Below are 21,295 nucleotides of genomic sequence, written 5' to 3' on the forward strand. Positions count from 1 at the left end.
ATAGACTTTAAGAAAGCCTATGATTCAGTTAGGAGGGAAGTATTGTACAATATTCTAATAGAGTTTGGGATACCCATGAAACTAGTTAGGTTGATTAAAATGTGTTTAAACGAAACGTATAGAAAAGTCCATGTAGGTAAACATTTGTCTGATATCTGATGTCTGATTATCTGATATTTCCTATCCAGAATGGTCTAAAACAAGGAGATGCTTTATCGCCACTCCTTTTCAGCTTCGCCTTAGAATATGCAATTAGGGAGTGGACTGAAATTAAATGGGACACATCAGCTGTTGGTCTATGTCGATGATGTGAATCTACTGGGTGATAATGTAGATACCATAAAGAAAAACACGCAAACTTTAATTGACGCAAGTAAAGAGGTTGGTCTAGAAGTAAACACAGAGAAAACTAAGTATATGTTACTGTCTCGTCACCAAAATGCAGGGCAAAATCATGACATAAAGATAGGAAACAGATGTTTTGAAAATGTGGCACAGTTCAGATATTTGGGAACAACAATAACAGATCAAAACCTGATTCAGGAGGAAATAAAGAGGCGATTGAACTCGGGTAATGCTTGCTATCATTCAGTCCAGAACCTTTTGTCTTCTCATCTGTTGTCCAAGAACATAAAAATTAGAATATACAAAACTATAATTTTGCCTGTGGTTCTGTATGGGTGTGAAACTTGGTCTCTGTCATTAAGGGACGAACATAGACTGAGGGTGTTTGAGAACAGGGTGTTGAGGAGAATATTTGGACCAAAGAGAGATGAAGTGACAGGAGGTTGGAGAAAACTGCATAATGAGGAGCTTCATAACTTGTACTCTTCTCCAAGTATAATTAGAATGATCAAGTCCAGGAGGATGAGGTGGGCAGGTCATGTAGCACGAATGGGGGGAGAGGAGGAATGCATATAGGATATTGGAAGGAAAGAGACCACAGGGAAGACCAAGACGTAGGTGGGTGGACAATATTAAAGTGGATATATTATATTTAAGCTTCCTGTTGCACTATACACTTCTATATGTAATAATACAAATGCCGTCGTGAATGCAGCAATTTATTTGGTTTTAGATCTTTGTCTTTTCTTCCTCTACACTACATGTTTCGGCCGTAATTGGCTGTCATTAGGTATATGTTTCACTGTGTAGCTGTCACACTGCACACAGTCCAAAATCTAAAACATCAGCCTGTCAGTTTTGTTTTAAAACCTCACCAACACATGCCCGTCAATTTGATTTTTAGAATTCCAGTTTAAAATTTAAAATTTCTAAAATGTAAAGTTTTAAATACCAGGGACACCTGCTCTTGTTTACATGTGCTGCAGCGGCTATTTCTTGTTTTCAGCACCGTTCATGTATTATTCTGTGCAGGCTCCCTGTGTGTGTGTTCACACACAGGGCCCAACCGTGCTGTCAATGGAAAGGTTCTACCCTAGCCTAATCACGGCTGGGTCAGTGAAAAGTTATGCCTCGTGACCGTTGACACTGGGGCATACTTGACTGTCGCCGCCAGATAGCCCAAAAAAGAGCTGAACCAACGTTACACACTGCAGACGATATCTGGGGAACCGATCCACATCTTTAATGAAATTTTCCTGACACTGACCCTTACGCGTCTCCCACTGAAAATTTGGGTATTTGTGCACAATAGCACAAGCGAGTTCATCTTGGGGATGGATACCTTGAGCCCATATGGTGGATCTGCATCTTGCAACAGGTATGTCACTATGGAGCCCTGGGCCAGGTTCCAGACTTTACAGCCAGGTAGTGGTCAATGAGCAGGTGATACCTGCACAATGGGAGGGAGTGGTGATATCTAGAATGAAGAGCTTCCTTAGAGTTTAAAATGGCCTGGTAGAACTGAATTCGGAAGTCCACCCTCCTGAAGGACACTACATTGTCAGGATCCCATTCTGAGACCAATGGGAGCTACCCATGATCTTTAATGCTGCCTGTCGCGACTGGAATCTCGCGGAAGAATGCCCCTGGCACACTGAGACGGTCATGCTGGTGACCTCACTTGATGTTGAACAACCACAAGTCCAAGAACTACCCCGAAATTACAGGACGTGATTGCAACTGCCAGGCCACACTTGAGTAACTCCAAGTTCAGAGTGTTTGAAGAGCTCACCGTGTATGGAGACATCTTTGCTATAAAGAGCTATGACTGCGATGGGACTGACAGAGTGTGCCACTGAAAGGATATCGGATAGGCCCGACTGATTTCTCCAACCCCTTAGGAGGCTCCCCTTAGCAAAATTGGCATAAGTAGGTGAGATGCTCGACGACATGCAGCACTGTGGGGTTATCGAAGAGTCAGCCCCTGGTCATCGCCCGTCCTCGTCAGAAAAGAAGAACGGAGACTTCAGCTTCTGCGTGGACTGATTGAAACTGAACGTCACAAAGAAAAACTCATTTCCACTACCCCAGATTGGCTACGTTCTGGACACACTGGCAGCAGCCAAATTGTTCTCCACTCTGGACCAGGTGAGTGTGCATTCGAACGACAAGTAGGACACTACGTTCTCTACGGCCTAAAGGCTGTGGCAGTTCAGTGTCATGACCTTTGGCATCTGCAACGCTCCACCGAAGTTTGGGCGGTTAGTGGAAATCATCTTAAAGAGGCCTCACTTACAGGCCATGTCTAGACCACGCCATAGCTCAAGCGGTTAGTCACTGGCTTCCCACCGCGGCGGCCCGGGTTCGATTCCGGGTCTGATCAAGTGGGATTTTTGGTGGACAAAGTGGCGCTGGGGCTGCTTTTCTCCAAGTACTTTGGTTCCCCCGCCAATCTTCATGCCACCAAATTCTCCATCATAATCACCCGGGGCAGGTACAATAGGCCAATCAGTGGCGCTGTGCCGCGTGGACCCAGTTGGACTCCACCCCATACTAAGCGAATACAGGTCATGTCTAGTATACTCGTATCTAGATGACGTGATGGTAATTGGCCACACGTTCCAAAACCACCTGCTCAACCTGTGGAAAGTGTTTCAGCGGTTCAAAAAGCCTGCCTGATGCTCAGTTCGGAGAAATGACAACTCCTTCAAAACGATATACGGTACTTCGGGAATATTGTGTAACCAAAGGGGATAACCACCGACCGCGAGAGGCTGAAAGCCATACTGGAGAGGCCGACCCCGTAGAATGAACGCGAAATAAGACGCTTCCTGGACTGGTGCACTTGTAACAAACGGCGTATTTCAGGTTTTGCCAATATTGTGAACCGCTGACCAAACTCACAGGAGAAACAAACCTTCGAGTGGACTCCGGACGTGGAAGCCACCTTCCAAACACTAAACGAGGCCCTCTGTGCGGGCCCTATTCTCGCTTGCCCGCTACCAAGATCAGTTGGGATTAGAGAAGTGCTGTCCCAAGTACAGGACAGACAGGAGCAGGTAGTAGCCCTCTACAGTAAGACTCTGAATAATAAGGCCGAGAGAAATTACTGCAGCACCCAGCGGGAACTATACTGGCAGTTGTGAGGACGCTGGAACATTTTCATAAGTATACCTCTGCGGGTAGGAGTTCCACCTGCGCACCGACCACTGTTAATTAACCTGGCTCATGAGTTTTAAGAACCTGGAGGAGCAAACCCGCTGGATTCGGCGTCTGCAGAGAACAACTTTACTTCGGAGTACCGACAGCCGAAAACACAACAATGCCGTTGGCCTGTGGCGACGCCCTTGCCGAGGAGAGTGTAATCAGTGCCAAAAGTCGAGGCGCGAGCGGACTTCCAGCACATACGAGATTACGCTCCTGCTATTGTTGTTATTAGTTCTGTATGTATTTCTTCCTGACTTTCTTCTGTAGTATCGTGATCGAAGTTTTATTCTCTTTGGAGTGTGTGTTTGTATGCTTCTTATGGATGTTTTTCTTCCTACTATTGTTCCTGTTTTGCGGTTTTGTGTGGATTCAACAGCGAACCGTCCATAACATGTAAAGCGAACATTTAAGAACGAATCCAAGAAGACAGTGTCGCCCTATAATATACAACAAGCGTCACGGAAACCCACATCGTGTTGACGAGACACAGATACCCTAAGATTTTCTATAATATCAAAATACCAATATACGTTCTGACGAGATACAGAAGTCAGAGGTTTTTAAAAATAATACTATCGAGTTGTCGGAGTTCGAGTCCCAGTAGAGGCAAGAATTTTCTCTTCTCCATGTCGTTCACACCGGTTCTGGGGCCCAACCAGCATCCTGTCCAGTGGGTACCTTGGGCTCTTTCCCCGGGGGCTAAAGCGGCCTGGGCATGAAAGTCACCACTCGCCTCCAACTAATGCCTAGGGCAAGAAAACGTTGGTCAATACATCCACTGCCCCATATGTCTTCATGGCGTAGTGCTTATTTACTGAAGCACTTTACCTTGATACAGTGATATTGGATTGGGTTTGTTTGAAAAAAAAATTGTATTGACGGGCAAAAAGAAACCACATTTTAACACACAACAGGGTACAGACAATAAAGACAAATTATGAAGCTTTTCATTGTGTAAATTTTCGCCTTTCTTTCATGCTTTCAGACATTCTCCTGAGCATTTGGTTTCTCAGCATGTGCTTTCTTTAGAGAGACCAAATTTTACCCACAGATTAAACCACATGTAAAATCAGAGTTTTATACGTTTCAGTCGTTAGGCTTTTGGATAGGAGACACGGATAAAAGATTGTGAATTAATATTAGTAAACATTTTCCGAATTTAATGCGCTCTTAATTTCAAAGTGAATATAGTGCACTGCTACGCGGAAGGTGGACGTGAAATTACTTTAAAAAAAACCTTCAGTCAACCAGTACTGTATATACAGAAAAGGCAAAAAAAGAAAATTAATACTAAAGCATTAGATCAGTAATTGAAAATGGTCACTAGTCTTGTTGCCTGAAAGGAAGAAGTTTCAGATGAGGATGGCCACCGGATTCGGTGATGTTAGTTGGAAAGCAGCAGACAGCCCTAATAGTGACATTCCATATCCTCCCTTCCCAACAGCTGGCCCCCCCAATTCTCCCCCAACCTGTCAACTACTTGTTTGACTCATCCAGCTTGTATCAATGAAGGACTTCCTTCTTAAACCTAACCGCGCAATGCAGGATACAGCTCATTGTAACAGCTTCGTCCGTTCAATGAGCCCCCACCAAAACTTTTGTGAAGCCCCCTTCCTGCAGTATTTTCGTTGTAACGCGCGGCCTCGGCTTTCGAAGTTGTGCCTCGTCGCGTAAACGTATGTCTCATTCTTACATGCCAGTCTTTAATTCTTACAATAATAAGGTAAATACGTCTTTTTATGTAACTCAGTATACTATATTCATTATAGTTCGCCACTGAACCTACCTTGAAGCTGATGAATCCAATCCACACCTTCACATAATATGTATTAAAGATCAATTTTAATATTACCCCACATTTACGCCTGAACGTTCCGCATACACTCTTACTTCTAGGTTTTCCGGGTAATATTTTGCATGCATTTTTCATATTTACATGCATTTCATATGACTCCCCATTTCATAATCTTTTATTAGATTGTTTAATGTAAGTTTAAAGTAGAACTTTCTCGTCCCATAAAATAGCGGCGAACATCTTAACCATTTGAGCGAATGTTAGCTTCTGAAGAAAATATCTTTTCCATGGAATGTGTTGATTAATTCCGTTCTGAATCTTGATTGATTCTCCGCCATCCTGTGGCTGTTTATTCACCCCAAGATTTAGAGCGTTTTAGTGTCCATCAAACCGATTGTATAAGCAAAGTGCAAAGGCGGAGAATTATTAATACAGCAGTTTCAGTTCTGCTCCTAAACGCAGATTATTCTGTGGTTCCCTACCGATGCTCGATCTCTGACCCCTCGGTCGGCTGCCCGTAGCCAGTCGCTATACAGACCGAGCCATCCCGGCTCCCCATAAAAATATCAAATGCGAAATGTAATACTTTTTTTCTGTTACTACAGTCTGTACTCGGTTTTTAAGTGATGCAGACACGGCTAGGAATGATGTATTCAGTAGAAGGATATCTAATTAACAAACGTTGAAATTGCAAGAATTGTCTCTCTAAAGCGCAGCGTCTAAACGATCTTGCGAAAGTGACGCAGATTTAAGATGCGGAACGACGCTTCTCTCGGGCGTCGCATAACTGCAGAATCCCATGGGTTCGACTAGGCTCTATTACGTCGAGGCATTGGGAAACTGGAGTTTCGTATAACGCGGATATGTTGGCCAAGGTATGAAGCATCTTGAGTCCAGCGGCGTAAGGCATGTCTGTTGCATCATCAACAGTAATGTGCCGGAAGTGGCAGCGATGTGACATCCGGCAAGTCCAAACCAGACATATCTTGACCCTGCCTGGAGAGGACGTTACCGGAATTCACAAATCAGTCGTGTTGGTGATGCTCTCTTCAGTGGGCGACCAAGTAAACATTTCGTTTCGCGTGTGTAAGTTTGTGTTGGGACAAACTTTTTCAACGTGGCATAAGCCTCTTCAGCTTCAGGCCATTGTTTTCAAAGAGACCCATAGTCCAGTGGCTCTCGACCCAGTAAAACAGTAGTGGGTTTTCCGAGGACCGGTATCCAATATACCTGGCATTGTTCAAATAAGAGACATTTTATATGATTATTACTGATATAGCTTAACATTACACTGAACGGGTTAGCTTAGCGCTAATGCTGTTTCGAATGTTGGCCAGCACACTGGATATCCTGACTGAGGCTTTTCGTCGTTTTCCTCAGCCCTGCCAAGCAGATGCCTGGATATTACCTCGGTTAGGCTACAGCCATTTCCACGCCCTTTCCACTTCATCATTCACAAATGCTTCTGCCATTCGACGTCATGTAATCCGAGATACTGACGGCGTTGTAAAATAACTCATTCCCAAAAAAGTGCTAGCACGTTTATTTACAGCGTAATGGTTATGCCATTTTGAAATATGAAAATTGAAGATATTTCATGATCACCCATACTGAACTTTCGCTTTTAAAATTTAAGCATGATCGCATGAAAAATTGAATTTATCATACACTGCCGAACACACCATTAAACGCTTGGGAAGGGAGAAGGAAATTGTAGTCAGTACTACTGGTAGTCCCTGAAAGGAAACGCAAAAATAAGAAAATGCCGTAATATGTAAAGCATTGATTTTTTCACCTTACTTACTATTGGTGCTGAGCCCTTCTTGAGGAGCCGCCAATTATGCGTCTACTCAACAATTTCCCAGCATTTTATGGAACCCGAAGGTTCATAACCGTGTTCACAAGAGCCCTCCACTGGTCCCTGTCCTGAGCCAGATCAATCCAATCCATATCATCCTATCCTATCTCTCTAAGATCCATTCTAATATTGTCCACCCACCTACACCTTGATCTTCCCAGTGGTCTCTTTCCTTCTGGCTTTCCCATCAATGGCCTATATGCATTCCTGTCCTCCCCATTCGTGCTCCATGCCCTGCCCACCTGATCCTCCTTGACTAGATCATTCTAATTATACTTAGAGAAGAGTACAAGTTATGAAGCTCCTCATTATGAAGTTTTCTCTAACCTCCTATCACTTCATCTCTCTTTGGTCCAAATATTCTCAACACCCTGTTCTCAAACACCCTCAGTCTATGTTCCTCCCTTAATGTCAGAGACCAAGTTTGACATCCATATAGAACCACAGGAAAAATTATAGTTTTGTATATTCTATTTTTTATGTTTTTGGACAGAAGACGAGCAGACAAAAGGTTCTGGACTGAATGGTAGCTAGCATTACACAAGTTTAATCTTAGGGTAATCAATACTAGTAAATCCTGCTAACTAGAATTTGAGGACTGATGTAAAATATGCCGAGCAGTTTATCATCCACACATAAGAAACACAGCTATTTTGCATTCATTATATAGAAACAAGCTCTTGAGTGTGTGAGTGGGGTGTATCTTTGTGAAGGTAGACAAGAACAGGTTTTCTAAAGACATTGATATTTCCTCAGGCCATGGGCCTCATGAAATATGAACAAATATTGTAACCGTTCCACTGCTACACAACTTATTTAATGTAATCAACTTTATAAATTTGAAAGCTTAATTGTTCCAAATGAAATGCAGTGAACAAGGGTAGTGAGACATAGGTCAATTCTTGTATGTAAGAGAAAGCGTCTTCTCACGCTTACAACAAGAAACAGGAAGACACCCGTCAAAGGTTTATTAGTGGAAAGCTGCGTTAAAGAATAGGGTAAAGAAATCTTTTGTAAATTCAATACTTGGCAGTTTGTACGTGCCATAACTTAAAAAGAGTGAAGTTTTTAGGGCCCAAGCGACGCTTAAGCATTGGCACTTTCTGACAGAAATACGTTGGAGTCAAAAATCCTTAAACACTTGTAAGCTTTAAGCGGAGTGGAGGAATATCTAATTAAGATACTCCTATTTTTCAAAATTAGCCAATCAATAAAATTTAAGGGTGTGACAGGGCAGTGACGCTGGTGAAAGCAGGAATTGAAGGTTTGAGGAAGCGTCATGTTTTAGCATCAGTCGGAAACCGGGGGTTGTTAGAAACAGACGTAAATTCGGAAACCGGAGTCATAGAATTAGCCGCAAAAAGTTACACACCGGGCTCCGAAGCAGTAAGACATAAAGGTTACTGACATTGAAACTATCAAAAGTGGTTAAACAAGTGTTCAATATAATTCGTCCAAACTTGAGATGTGCTTGTGATTTGTGTTTAATTTATTCCCTTTTCTGAGTTGTGGCCCGTTCAAGGCTCTGAGATAAGAGGTACTCAGCTCTACCAAATCGACAAAACCCCCTCCTTTTAAAATAACCCTGAGATAAATTTAGCAACAAGAAAGAAGAACCTACTACAGGCGACCCAGCGTGTGAAGAAGAAGAAGTTAGCAAGAAAGGAGGGAGAGAAGGGCGGTAAGAATATTTAGACTTGATCGAAGTTTTGGAGGGACAAACTTTCTGACACTACACCAGACCGTATCTTCTACAGTGTAAAAATTTGCTACTAAACATAACCTGCACCCAGTAGGCTAATTTGGACTGCCTAATGAATTACATGTTTGGGGAACCATTAACTGTGTTTCAAAAGCAAATTTAGCGCAAGAGGAGATGAATATCTTCTCACTAACCAGTTTGAAAACCTTGCCTCATTTAAATGAAATTCCATTTTATGGCATTTTAGCGTTCTGGGATCTGTCACACATTGAATCATCACTTGTACTGCACAGACTTTATTAATAACCTGAACAAAGAAACAGAATACTGTGGAAGTGTACAGCACACACTCAGCAGGTGAAGTCAGTGGAAGAAATTATAAATTAAATATCTAAGGCAAAAGTGAACTGTTTCCTTTTAATCAGCAAACATCTAATTCACTTGTAGCTGTGTGCCCTTAATTTATGATACATGCTCAAATTGGCAAGATGTCAAAATTATATAGGTGTATAAAGACTTACTGAAGAAATAAACAGTCAGTACTAAGACTTCAGTGTTTGCTGTTAGTGCACACATTAAAGGAAATTAAATATGTATTGACTGTTTAATGTATGCTTCAAAGTCATATTGTAATATAGCACAATATCAGAAGAAAAGAAGAACTCTAATTCTAACATAGCCTAAACTCTGTAAAGACTTCTTTTTAACTGTGATTGTGTTTAGAGGCCATGGTTGATATATGCATTGAACATAAAACATGTTTCATTTTTTCTGCGATTTTGCATTCATCTCTCCTATAAATATTTAATGAGATGTGCACAGAAATGTCTGTAGGCCGTCCTGTAAAGTTGTTGTTAAACATGTCTGATCTAAGTGTGAATTAAGTGACTGGATTTTTTTAATTCTCAAATCAAATTTCACAAAATAATTTTTTCCAGTGGCTCTTGGGTCTTTCCATGCATACAGATGGACAAATGGACAGACTCAGCAAATGTAGTAGGCACTGTGGGATTCCACACATGCTTCAGATGTTCCATGATGCAGTATTTTTCACCGTTTAGATAGAGTACATTTACATAGTTGAAAGGCCTGCTTCTCTGGGAAGATATCCTTATGTACTCCAGTAAGAATTTGATTTGTTTCATTCTGGTCTGTCACGCTAACAATTACAAAGGCAAAAATAATACCGTCTAATGTGACTCTTTAAGTTTTATCGCTTTAGGATTTATCTCCCTTACACGTTTTGATCCTTATGGATCATCCTCAGAGGGTATCAATACTTTCGGAAACTAATATTACAATAGATGCTAATTGTATGGATACACATATGATGTCACAACGGCCATTGTGAATGTGGAAGGTTGAACATTGTGTATATTGTGCATTTTAGACATCATATGTGTATCCCATACAATTAACATCTATTGTAATAGTAGTTTCTGAAAGTATTGACACCCTCTGAGGATGATCCATAAGGATCAAAACGTGTAAGGGAGATAAATCCTCAAGGGATAAAACTTAAATAGTCACATTAGATGGTATTATTTTTGCCTTTGTCCAGTAAGAAGTTTCCAGTTCTTATTACTTATGTTATTGCTAAGAATTTTGCTTATTTCTTTCAGTATTCAAATATTCGTATTGGTCCAGTTGTGAAGAAGGATGTGATGAAAGCTTCCACCATGTTGGAACATGAGAGCCAGTAAGTGTAGACACGTTGAGGTTCCACAACAGTGTTCTGGGTTGTAATCCCACAGTCTGCTAGAAGTCCACCATTGTTTTAGAGGAAGGGGCTGTCTTCATCTTAAGGGAGACCTGCAGGCAGTACATTCTCCTGAAATATTGGTGAGCTTCTGGCAGACTACATAGTGTTACATCGCAGAAGATAGTATTGTTCACTTTGATTAACAGTCATTACAGGGTGATTCAGAAATCCACAAACTCTGACTCGAAAAGTTGTGTAGATACTGAGGTGCAGATGTTTGAAGTTTGTTAGTTTTTATGTGTGGTAAATGAGATTTCCTAAAGTTCCTTATTACACAGTATGGTTTGAGTATATAAATAAGCGAATGAATGAACTTTGGTTTTCTAGGCCAGAGCCGCTATTTCTTTGAAATAGCTCCTCAGTTATCCTCACAAGGCTGAGTGAACCCTGTTCCAGACACACTACTTCTCAGAAAATCTGGTAGCGCCGGGAATCGAACCCAGACCTCTGGATCTGTAGCCAGGAACTCTGACCACTAGACCACAGAGGCGGTCATATATAAATAATCACAGAAAATAAATAAACTTAAAACATGGCCACGCCATAGCTCAAGCGGTTAATTGCTGGCTTCCCACTATGGTGGCCCGTGTTCGATCCCGGGTCTGGTCAAGTGGGATTTGTGGTGGACAAAGTGGCGCTGGGGTGGGTTTTCTCCGAGTACTTCGGTTTCCCCTGCCAATCTTCATTCCACCAAATTCTCCATCATAATCACCCAGGGCAGGCTACAATAGGCCAATCAGTGGCCGCCGTGCCAAGTGGACCCAGTTGGACTCCACCCCCCACTAAAGGAATTAATTAACTTAGAACATGATGGGTGTCTTTATCATTATTGTGAGTGCAAGCTTCATCTCAGTATGCCACAAACTGTGATACGTTCAAAGCAGTTGTGTCCTATGAATTTGTTTCATTGTATATGATAATTCTGTTTTGCACCACTAATTATTCTTACCAGACATACGTGTGTTCTGTACACGTTTCCAACTCATTTAGACTCCCAAGTAAGCTGTCCATATCTTTGAAGAAACATTGAAACTAATTAATAACACAGCTGAATGTTTACTCTGTCAACAGACTACTTTCATATTGAGGTTAAAATTACCAAGTTTCTCGAGCAGTAAATTGTATGAGACAATTTCTTGCATCAAACAGTTTTTGAAATTATATATCTTATAACAAACTTATGTAGGTGTCTTTAAATTTATTGATATGGTGTCACAGATAACTGATGAGGGGTAGTCATTGCATTATGAGTGTTGTGTGTGGGTTAACAACTTACTGTAAAGAATTAGCATTTAAAAAATGTTAAACAGGTCCTTGGTCTTGGGCAGATTCTTTGGAATGAACCACATGTTGGTAAATGGGTTAGTGCATTTGCATATGGAATATAAGGGGTTTCTGTGAAACAGGCTCATTGAAGATGCACGAAGAGAATTAGCAGAGTATAAGTTACATTAAGTGGGAGTACAGGAGGTCAGGTAGGACAGGGCTGGGACTGAATTGGTAGGTGATTATACATTTTATATGGAAATGTGAAGGCACTCTTGATTTACAGGCAGAAATTTCATTAATAAGGCAATAACATCATAAGTTAAGAGGGTAGAGTTTGTTAGTGATAAGATGTCATACATATATATGTCACTGAAAGGAAAATTAGTAAAGTATGTTATATTTAGAGTGAGTGCAGGAGGTCAGATGGGGCTGGAGTGGAACTGAACCAGCAAGTGATTATACATTCTTCTATAGAAACTGGAATGTGAATCATGAAATAGGAACAGGATTTTTTGTATGCATTTGAATCATACCAGCAGAGGTTTGCTTTGAGGTTATTATTAATCACTATTGTACCAACATGAAAGCAAATATTGTTTTGCAGGTATGCTACAATTCTAGCATTTGATGTGAAGGTTGAGAGGGATGCACAGGACTTGGCAGATTCTCTGGGTGTGAAGATATTCCAAGCAGACATTATTTATCACTTGTTCGATAAGTTCATGGCATATCGTGAAGAACTGAGGCAGAGGAAACGAGAGGAGTTCAAACATGTAGCAGTCTTCCCATGCAAACTTAAAATATTGCCACAGGTGAGGACAAACCTCCATAAGTATCAGAATGTTTTGCTAATGGTTGTACCTAGTATTTCTTGGGTGTATGTCTCAATCCCCTTTTTTATCAGTCTTCTTATCACAACTGAAATCATGTTCACAAGTGAAATATTTAACTGAAAGTATTATAATTCATTCTTTGCACAAAGTACATGAAATGAATGCAACATGGTAGGTCGTATCCATCTGATATGCATGTTTTTGTCCATATGCCTTTAGCATTGAATGCTGTGATTTTCAGAGGTCTGTGAACTGTTATTGGCATTATTCTTCAGAAGTCTAAACACAGGTCTAGTTATGACAGCAAGTTTTCCTTTTTCTGTGGCGGTGCCTTAGAGTTTGCCATAATCTGCTGCACCGTGATAAAGGCAAAGTACATGTCTGTTGCAATACTGTATACATTTCTAGCCTATATTGACTGAACTGAAGTTTGATTGGTGTCCTGATGCATATATTTTCCTGAAGACTGTCGCTGTCTTTGTTTCAATGGTTGCTGCTGATTTTGCTGATCGGAGCTGCGAGGAGGAGCAGTGATTGATCGATGGGTTGTAGTGTATTTCGAGAAGAATATTCTCCCTGCTGACCCCAGTGTTGTTGCCAGCAGGTTCCTTCTGTGCTCTAATTAATTTTTGCAAGAATGTAGCCACTATAACTTACTGGGTGCAGCGATTCCCCCTCATGCTGGTCGCAATTCCAGAAGGTTGGGACACTCTGAGTTCTGTTTCTCTGGGCACACAGGATGATGATGATGACTACCTTTCTCACCACAAGCAGCAAGGAGGCTGCCCAGAGTGCACCCAGATTTGGCCAGAACACTGACAGTTGTAGCATTATGTAAGCCCGTTTCAGGATTAATAAACCTAGACCTTTGTAACTGTGGTACAGAGTGTTGTGAATTTGAATATATCTGGAGTCCTTTGATTCCTTGCTAGCATAACTAGGAAGAGAGGATCATTGGTCTCCTAGTCAGTTTAGCTGATTTTTGTCTCTGTCCTGGTAAAGCGATATTTTTCCTGAATCCTGAGGTGACCGTAGAGGTTGTCCTCCTGAAGTCAGTTTACTTCAATTCATTGCTTCTAGCATGGTAATTTTAGGTTCTTAGTCACAGGCTGCTATACAACTCAGCACTGTTGTAGGCTTTCAACATTATATTAATGTGTGGATAAGCATATTTTGCCCCTGACTTTACCATCTGACGCATTCATAGTCATTATAAACTTTTATGCTTATATAAGACCTTGAGTTGGCATGGCAGATGATCTTTTCGGCAGGATGGTGTGTGTCCTAGTGCATGGACGTCATTGATTTTGAGTCCATGTGATCTCCATCTTTGGAGTGCAGTCCTGCTCTCTGGATAGGAGCAATAGGTTTCTCTTGAAGGAGGGATGTCTTTCGGCCAGGGTACACCCCATCACATCCTGGGGTTCCATGGTGTTGACTTTTTGAACAGGGATGAAGCTGATGTACCTCTGAGCCCACACCCATATCTCAGCGTATTGTTCCTTCACTGCTGTAAAAACCCAGGTTTCAAACCCACATAAAACAACAATTAAAATTATAGTCATATACCATCTTGTAGCTGTATGAAATCTTTTTATTCATTGGTTTCCCATGTTTCTGTCTCGTGGCTGGGTGACTGATGGTTGTTAACCACTTCTTATATAGAAAACACAATCTAGGTCTCATTTATTTGCTTGGAAAGTGTTCAATGCATCAGGTAATTGATGTGAGGCATGATGGAAGTGTACAATATGACATTAGCCAGTGGTATTGTACTATCTGAGTTCTGAAGGGAAGTAGTGGTTATGAGAGGGGGGAGGGGCAGTAGAGGCAACCAGATTTCTGGTAGATAAAGTGGAGGAGCCAACCATCGACCTTCAGTACTCGAACAGTATGTTTTTTAAATTGTCTTAGTAAATAAGCAGTTTCATTATTTCTGTACATTTTATTTTGAGGTAATCCCAGGCACAGATGAACAACCATGCTTGGTAAATTCTTTTGATGGGAAGGTTACATATTCTGTGCTTACAACATCTTCATGAATGTAATTTTGATGTCTCACTGCCATCCCGTGTATTTGTGTATTCCTGAATTTTGTGTCTTACAGTTCATCTTCAACTCTCGTGACCCAATAGTGATGGGAGTGATGGTCGAGGCTGGGATCGTTAAAGAAGGAACACCTATTTGTGTACCAAGCAGAGAGGTAAGTAACTTGTTGCATTTCTCTCTGAGTTTATATAGTGCTGTATTAGTTGCACCAGAGTTTGTTTTTAAATAGAAATGCTGTTTTCTGTGTTATGACATGTAGCCTGGTCAGTGGTGACCAATGTTTTGGGGGTACCCTAAAGATAAGAGGCTGTATGGGGCATGTTGATGGCCACATATATAAATCTCATAGCTGTAACTGGTCACTCATAAAAATCCAATGACTGTAATGCCATTACCCTGCTGCTTAATATTGATGTTGGCATAGTGTCATGCCCACACAGACAAACACTTCAGGTATTCAGGCGACAAAGTGGGTGACTGATGGTTGCACGGTAGAAGGGATTGTCACGTGATGTGAGTTAAAACTACTCAGTACCTACTGCTGATACATGGGCTGCACCATAGCTCAAGCAGTTAGTCACTGGCTTCCCACCGCAGTGGCCCGGGTTCGATTCCAGGTCTGGTCAAGTGGGATTTGTGGTGGACAAAGTGGTGCTGGGGCAGATTTTCTCCAAGTACTTTGGTTTCCCCTGCCAATCTTCATTCCACCAATTGCTCCACAATCACCCTCACCTATCATCTGGGGCTGGTACAATAGGCCAGAAGTGGCCGCAGTATAAGGGACTTAGTCCCACCCCACTGCTGCTATATGCTTTCTGTTGGTGCATTCACAACCTTCCAGCACCTCAGTGTGCCCTTCTTAGCAATACACTGCCAGTAAGCAGAATCTTGCGGTAAAGGAATGAGTAGCAAACTGTCCAAATAGTCATAAAGTGTGGCTACAAGCACCATCTAGTGATGAAAAAGTGTTGCTTGACCAAAGCACTTTCAGAAAAGAATTACAGGCAATGTCAGACCAGCCACCCCTACAGTAGTGTGGATATGGCAGCTGTAAATGGGTAAGCTCATTCATGGGAATAAAAGTGTTAATGTAATATGTTTGCGAAAATAAGGTGTTTCAGCTAAATATCTTGTCTCTTAGAAGTTTTATTTTGTTTTTAAAAGTGAAAACCAGGAACTTAGGCATACGATTTTATGCAAACAAACTAGAGGCCTATTTTTTAAGTGCATGCATACAGTATATCAAGTTTAATGTGGATGATGGTTTTGCCAGTTGGTAAGAAAACAGTGCTGATGCATCTTAGGATGGACAGTCAAGCAAAATACGAAGCCTGTAGCCTGACAGGCTGTCACTCCCCAGGTTCTAAATTGAATAAAAATTAATTTTACAATAATTACTGGACAGCATTAATGTAATTTATCTCAATTAGTTCTTGTTTTTGTGGTGATATTTTATTTACAGTGTGACTAAGATTTCTGTGTTTTGAAATCTAATATAATTATGGCAAATATTTTCTCGTTATTAATTGAGTCTCCTTTGAGATATGTTTTCTGTTTTTATCAAAACTAGAAGAAATTACTCTAGTGTGCTTGTACAGCTTGTTTCTATGCATTGCCTCTGAAATATATTTTAATTATATTAAATATTAACACAAATACCAAAAAACAACGTTCCACATATAAAATCAACACTAATTCAGTTATTCAGTATTAGAGGGGGTGGGTTTCCCCATGCACCATGACTAGTAGTCTATTGTACGTCCCCCTTTAATTTCTACTGTCGCCATACCCTACCGGTACTGGTGCTCGCTATCAGCCCCTTTCTGCCAGCGAGGTCGGCCCTCTTCTGGCAGTGGTACCCGATAACTTCCCCATCTACCAGAGGCATTGGAAACTTCTTGGGCGGGAAACTTTTTGCCTAATTTTGCTCAGAGGTCTCCTAGAGACATGAGGGTCTTTTACGTGCCGTAAAGCTACAACACGGGACCCACGGCTTAAAGTCCCTCCCGGAGGACTTGTTCCCTGAATTTTTCCGCCCTTAAAAATCCCACGACCTCCGCCGGTTTGAACCCGCGTACCTTGAGTCATGAGGTGGGAACGTTACCCCTAGACTACGGAGGCCACTAATACCACCAATACTAAAACCCATCATTGGATGCAGTCCTGATCTACTTCTGTCCTCCAAATCTCACAACCTATTTCACAGAGCACTATCTTAGTGTTATCCTTTCATCTCATTATGTGAACTAAGTAATGCCATGGTGAAGAGTTTTTCTTGAGTTACAGTCACTCAGCTGGTTAAGACATTCCATACCTTTTACAGAACCACAAGTTTCCCATTATAATAGGAGCCCATTTCTGTGAAGTGTTTTCATAGCTAGAATAAAGTACAGTGTAAAATGTAGTGTTCTACTTTGACAGTAATTTTGGGAGTTGATAAATATGAGCTAAAAGGTTGATAAATCACATCTATTTTGAGAAAATAAGTATACTAGTATAACTTTGTTGTATTATTCTTAAGAAAATGTTCACTGAGATAGAAAACCTACTTAGTGTAAAGTAGTGTTACATTGCTGTAAACTTATTTGAGTTTTCAAGTGAGATGGTTTTTTCCCTTGATTGTTCAAATTGTTTTGCTTATTTTATGTGTATGATAAGTGTATTCTGTTTTAAAATAAGTTCTAACTTTCTTGCAAGGTATCCTCATGATTATATCATCAGGTGTAGTGCCCTTTCCACGTTTGCTGTTGTCAGAATCTTGCTCAAGAAGTACGGTATATGCTTGTCTCTTTGTCGACAATTAAATTGCGATTAGCATGACCACGCATCACAGTCCACTCGTTTAAGGCACTGCAGATTTCACTGTTTAATCCATTAGCCCACTTGCATAGCATTTGTTAAATAAAAGAATCAGAGTCCCCAGCGTCCCAAAATTGTCATCCCACGAATGACCCCTGATGAATTAGCAGTTCATGATTTTAAATTGCTTCGCCATGTACAAATTAAACGAACCAGCATTGCACCAACCTGCCCTACAAAATAAATCTAAAAATAATAAAAATATCTGCAAACCAAAAAATAAAAAAAATAAAAGACAAACCTGTCAGTACCAAACTAACCTTGTAGAGTTAGTATGGGCCATTGTATGAAACATTTTTTCATCAGTTTTTTATTTTTTTTTAATTCGCTTAGTGGGGTGTGGAGTCTAGCTGGGTCCACTCGGCACGGCGGCCACTGATTGGCCTATTGTACCTGCCCCGGGTGATTATGATGATGTAGAATTTGGTGGAATGAAGATTGGCAGGGGAAACCGAAGTACTCAGAGGAAACCTGCCCCGGTGCCACTTTTCCCACCACAAATCTCACTCGACCAGACCCGGGTTTGAACCCAGGCCACCACGGTGGGAAGCCAGCGACTAACCTCTTGAGCTATGATGCAGCCTACCTCATAGAGTTAGTGTGGGCCATTGTATGAAACATTTTTTCATCAGTTAGTTCAGCCATTTCGTTTGTAAGAGTATTCATGTTTATTTTCATTGTATAAGAAAGAAGATCTGACAAATGTTATTCTTTGCCCACACAAGAAATTAGAAAAAAATCTTTATTGGAGAAGTGGAGTTTTTTCTCGTTTTCTTACATTCTTGGGTTGTTGATTTATTTTCTTATTTTGGGTTTTCTTTTCCCTGTCTCCATTTGTTTATGGATGTGTGAAACATTTTTATTAAATTTTAAAAATATGGAACATTAAATATTAATACAAAATTAATTGAATATAAAAATAGTAGAGTCTGCCAGAGAATTCAGACAGGTGGTAAGGAAAAGAGTTACTGGGAGTGAGGCCTGTTCCCTCACCCTATCGTCCTAGCCTTCCCGCTGGGGTCCCTCCACTAAGGTTGTAAAATAAATAATCCAGCCAGTTTTGTGGAAGAGTGACGGTAGTGTAAGGGCAGCAGAGTAGGAGAGGTTACGGAAGTTGGTAACAGTGTTACCAGACTCCATGGCGTCAGACTAAGAATGCATTAATTTGTATACTTATGTCTGTTGTATATGGAGCCGGGATAGCATAGTCAGTATAGCGACTAGCTTCGGGCTGGACAACCGATGGGTCTGAGTTCTAGTCCCAGTAGGGTCAAGAATTTTCTCTTCTCCACGTCTTCCAGACCGGCTCTGAGGTTCACCCAACCTCTTATCCAGTGGGTACCGGGGGCTCTTTCCCCGGGAGTAAAGTGGCAGGAGCATGAAGGTGACCACTCACCTTGAACTAGTGCCGAGGTCAAGAAAATGTGGATCTATATGTCCACTTTCCCATACGCCTTCATGGCGTAGTGCTTAATTAGTTAATCACAGGAACAATTTTACCGTTATCTTACCTGTTGTGTACAATCATAGAACTTGGTTTTTCACTACTAGGAAGAACATGCGGATGTGTGAAAATTTCCTTGAAATAGTTCCTCAACTATCCTCACAAGGCTGAGTGGACGCCGTTCCAGGACCACTACTTCTCAGGAAATCTGGTAGCACCGGGGATCCAACCCGGGACCTCTGGCTCTGTAACCAGGAACTCTGACCACTAGACCACAAAGATTGTTTTCCAAAGCATAGAAAAATTGCAATTATTGAGTTTTTAGACACAGTACATCTTCTTTTTAATTTAAAACACATCTTTTCCTAGACTAGATTCTGTCTCCATCCTCAAGTAAAGCCTTCTCAGATGGACCCAATCGATAAAGCTAGTCCCTTTTTCTGGTGAAGGTAAAGGGTAAAGTTGTCACTGTGCTCAACGAGTTAAGCACTACGCCATGAAGGCGTATGTGGGAGTGGATGTATAGATCCACATTTTCTTGACCTCGTCACTAGCCGTAGGTGAATGGTCAGCTTCACGCCCCTGCCTCTTTACCCCCGGTACCCTTTGGATAAGAGATTGGGTGGATCCCAGAGCCGATCTGTGGACGATTTGGAGAAGAGAAATTCTTGACCCTACCGGGACTCGAACTCCAACCCCTCCGTGGTCCAACCCGTAGCCAGTCGCTATACCGACTAAGCTACACCGGCTCCCCCTATCTCTGAACGATAGGAAATGTTCGGAAACTCAGTCATTGTAATAATATACCATCGTCACAAACTTTAAATCGTAGTAAAATTGTTTTGAGCAACCCCTAATCGCTGACCCCTCAGGTGGGAGAATCGAACTGGTCCGGAAAGGAAGTCTCTTCGGGCCCTGAAAGCCAATGTGGAGCTTACAGGCGCTCTGCGACCGGCTCCGAAGCTGCGTTACGCATTGAATGAGATGTGTATTTACAAGCACGCATGATTACCCATACGTGAAAAACTTACAGTGTTCATAGAATGTAACACCGTGGTTTCCTGCTGCTCCGGGTTTGTGCTCTTCTTAGAAGTTGACTTATACGCTCAGAATAGCATTGTTCTCATAGTTTTAGTTCCTGGCTACAGATTCACAGGTCCCGGGTTCGATTCCCGGCGCTGCCAGATTTTCTGAGAAGAACTGGAACAGGGTCCACTCCGCCTAGTGAGGATAATTGTGGAGCTATTTAAAGGAAATAGCGGCTCCGGTCTAGAAAACCGAAATTAACGGCCGTGGGGATTCGTTGCACTGACTGCGTAACACCCTCTATCCGCTAAATTTGGCACTAACTTCGCCGACAAGCGGCGGTCGCTCGGTCGGTATAGTTCGTTTTCTGACTAAAACCACGGAGTTTTTTTTTTTTTTATTAACACTTGCCGAAAGCAGTTTTTTGTATATATAGCTACGCCGCATCTTCGGAAATGTTGTTCCACGCATTAATGTACACACAGGACACGAAAGTGGGCTCCGCTTTCATTATTTATTTCATTATTTATGGCTCTTATTTTACGAAGTTGTCGGCATCTGGAGTCCGACAGCTATTTAATGGTCCCTGGCCCCTCTTACGCATGACGTAAGAAGCCCCATCTCTTGCTGAAGAACATAGCTCTGCTGTCAGATCTCTATTTCTTCGTGAAACATCAAAAAGAGCAGTTGCGAGCATGCATACTGATAACTATTCTGAACACTGCATGCTTCCTACTGTGTTCTCTTTGACGTCTCAAGTAGAACTGGAGATCTGACAACATAGCTCTGCTCTTGTTTTATCTGCATGCACTATTCTGCTAGACTCGAGCGGAATAGTGCATGCAGATAAAACGACTGGCAACTCTCCAGGACAACACGTGACTATCCGTCAGTGCCGTTTCGATGAAGATAGCGCCGATACGAAGGACTCCGGATTATACAGTTTAATGTCAAAATCATAAAATCATTGGTAAAAACAGAATTGGAAAGGATTTAAAAGGAAGCGGTTGTTGTCTAATCGAGATATTCAAGGCATTTGTTTGGACGGATTGAGACAAATCGCAAAAGACTCTCAAGATGGCCGGTGTCCTTACCGAGATTCGAACTGAGCACCTCCCAAATATAAATCAAGAGCGATACCTCTAC

At 41.6% G+C, this 21,295-nt stretch overlaps 1 protein-coding gene across 2 annotated transcripts in view; it reads left to right on the forward strand.

Moving 5' to 3' along the window:
- Nucleotides 1-21,295, forward strand: part of LOC111862710 (eukaryotic translation initiation factor 5B) — a 114,305-nt gene that overhangs the window by 35,766 nt on the left and 57,244 nt on the right. For both annotated transcript variants that reach the window (XM_023848331.2, XM_023848330.2), the window contains exons 18-20: nucleotides 10,530-10,606; nucleotides 12,543-12,750; nucleotides 14,879-14,974. In XM_023848331.2, the coding sequence (XP_023704099.1) occupies nucleotides 10,530-10,606; nucleotides 12,543-12,750; nucleotides 14,879-14,974 (381 nt within the window). The remainder of the gene's footprint in view (nucleotides 1-10,529; nucleotides 10,607-12,542; nucleotides 12,751-14,878; nucleotides 14,975-21,295) is intronic.

This window comes from Cryptotermes secundus, unplaced genomic scaffold, assembly GCF_002891405.2.
Source record: "Cryptotermes secundus unplaced genomic scaffold, Csec_1.0 scaffold5, whole genome shotgun sequence".
Classification (NCBI taxonomy): Eukaryota; Metazoa; Arthropoda; class Insecta; order Blattodea; family Kalotermitidae; genus Cryptotermes; species Cryptotermes secundus.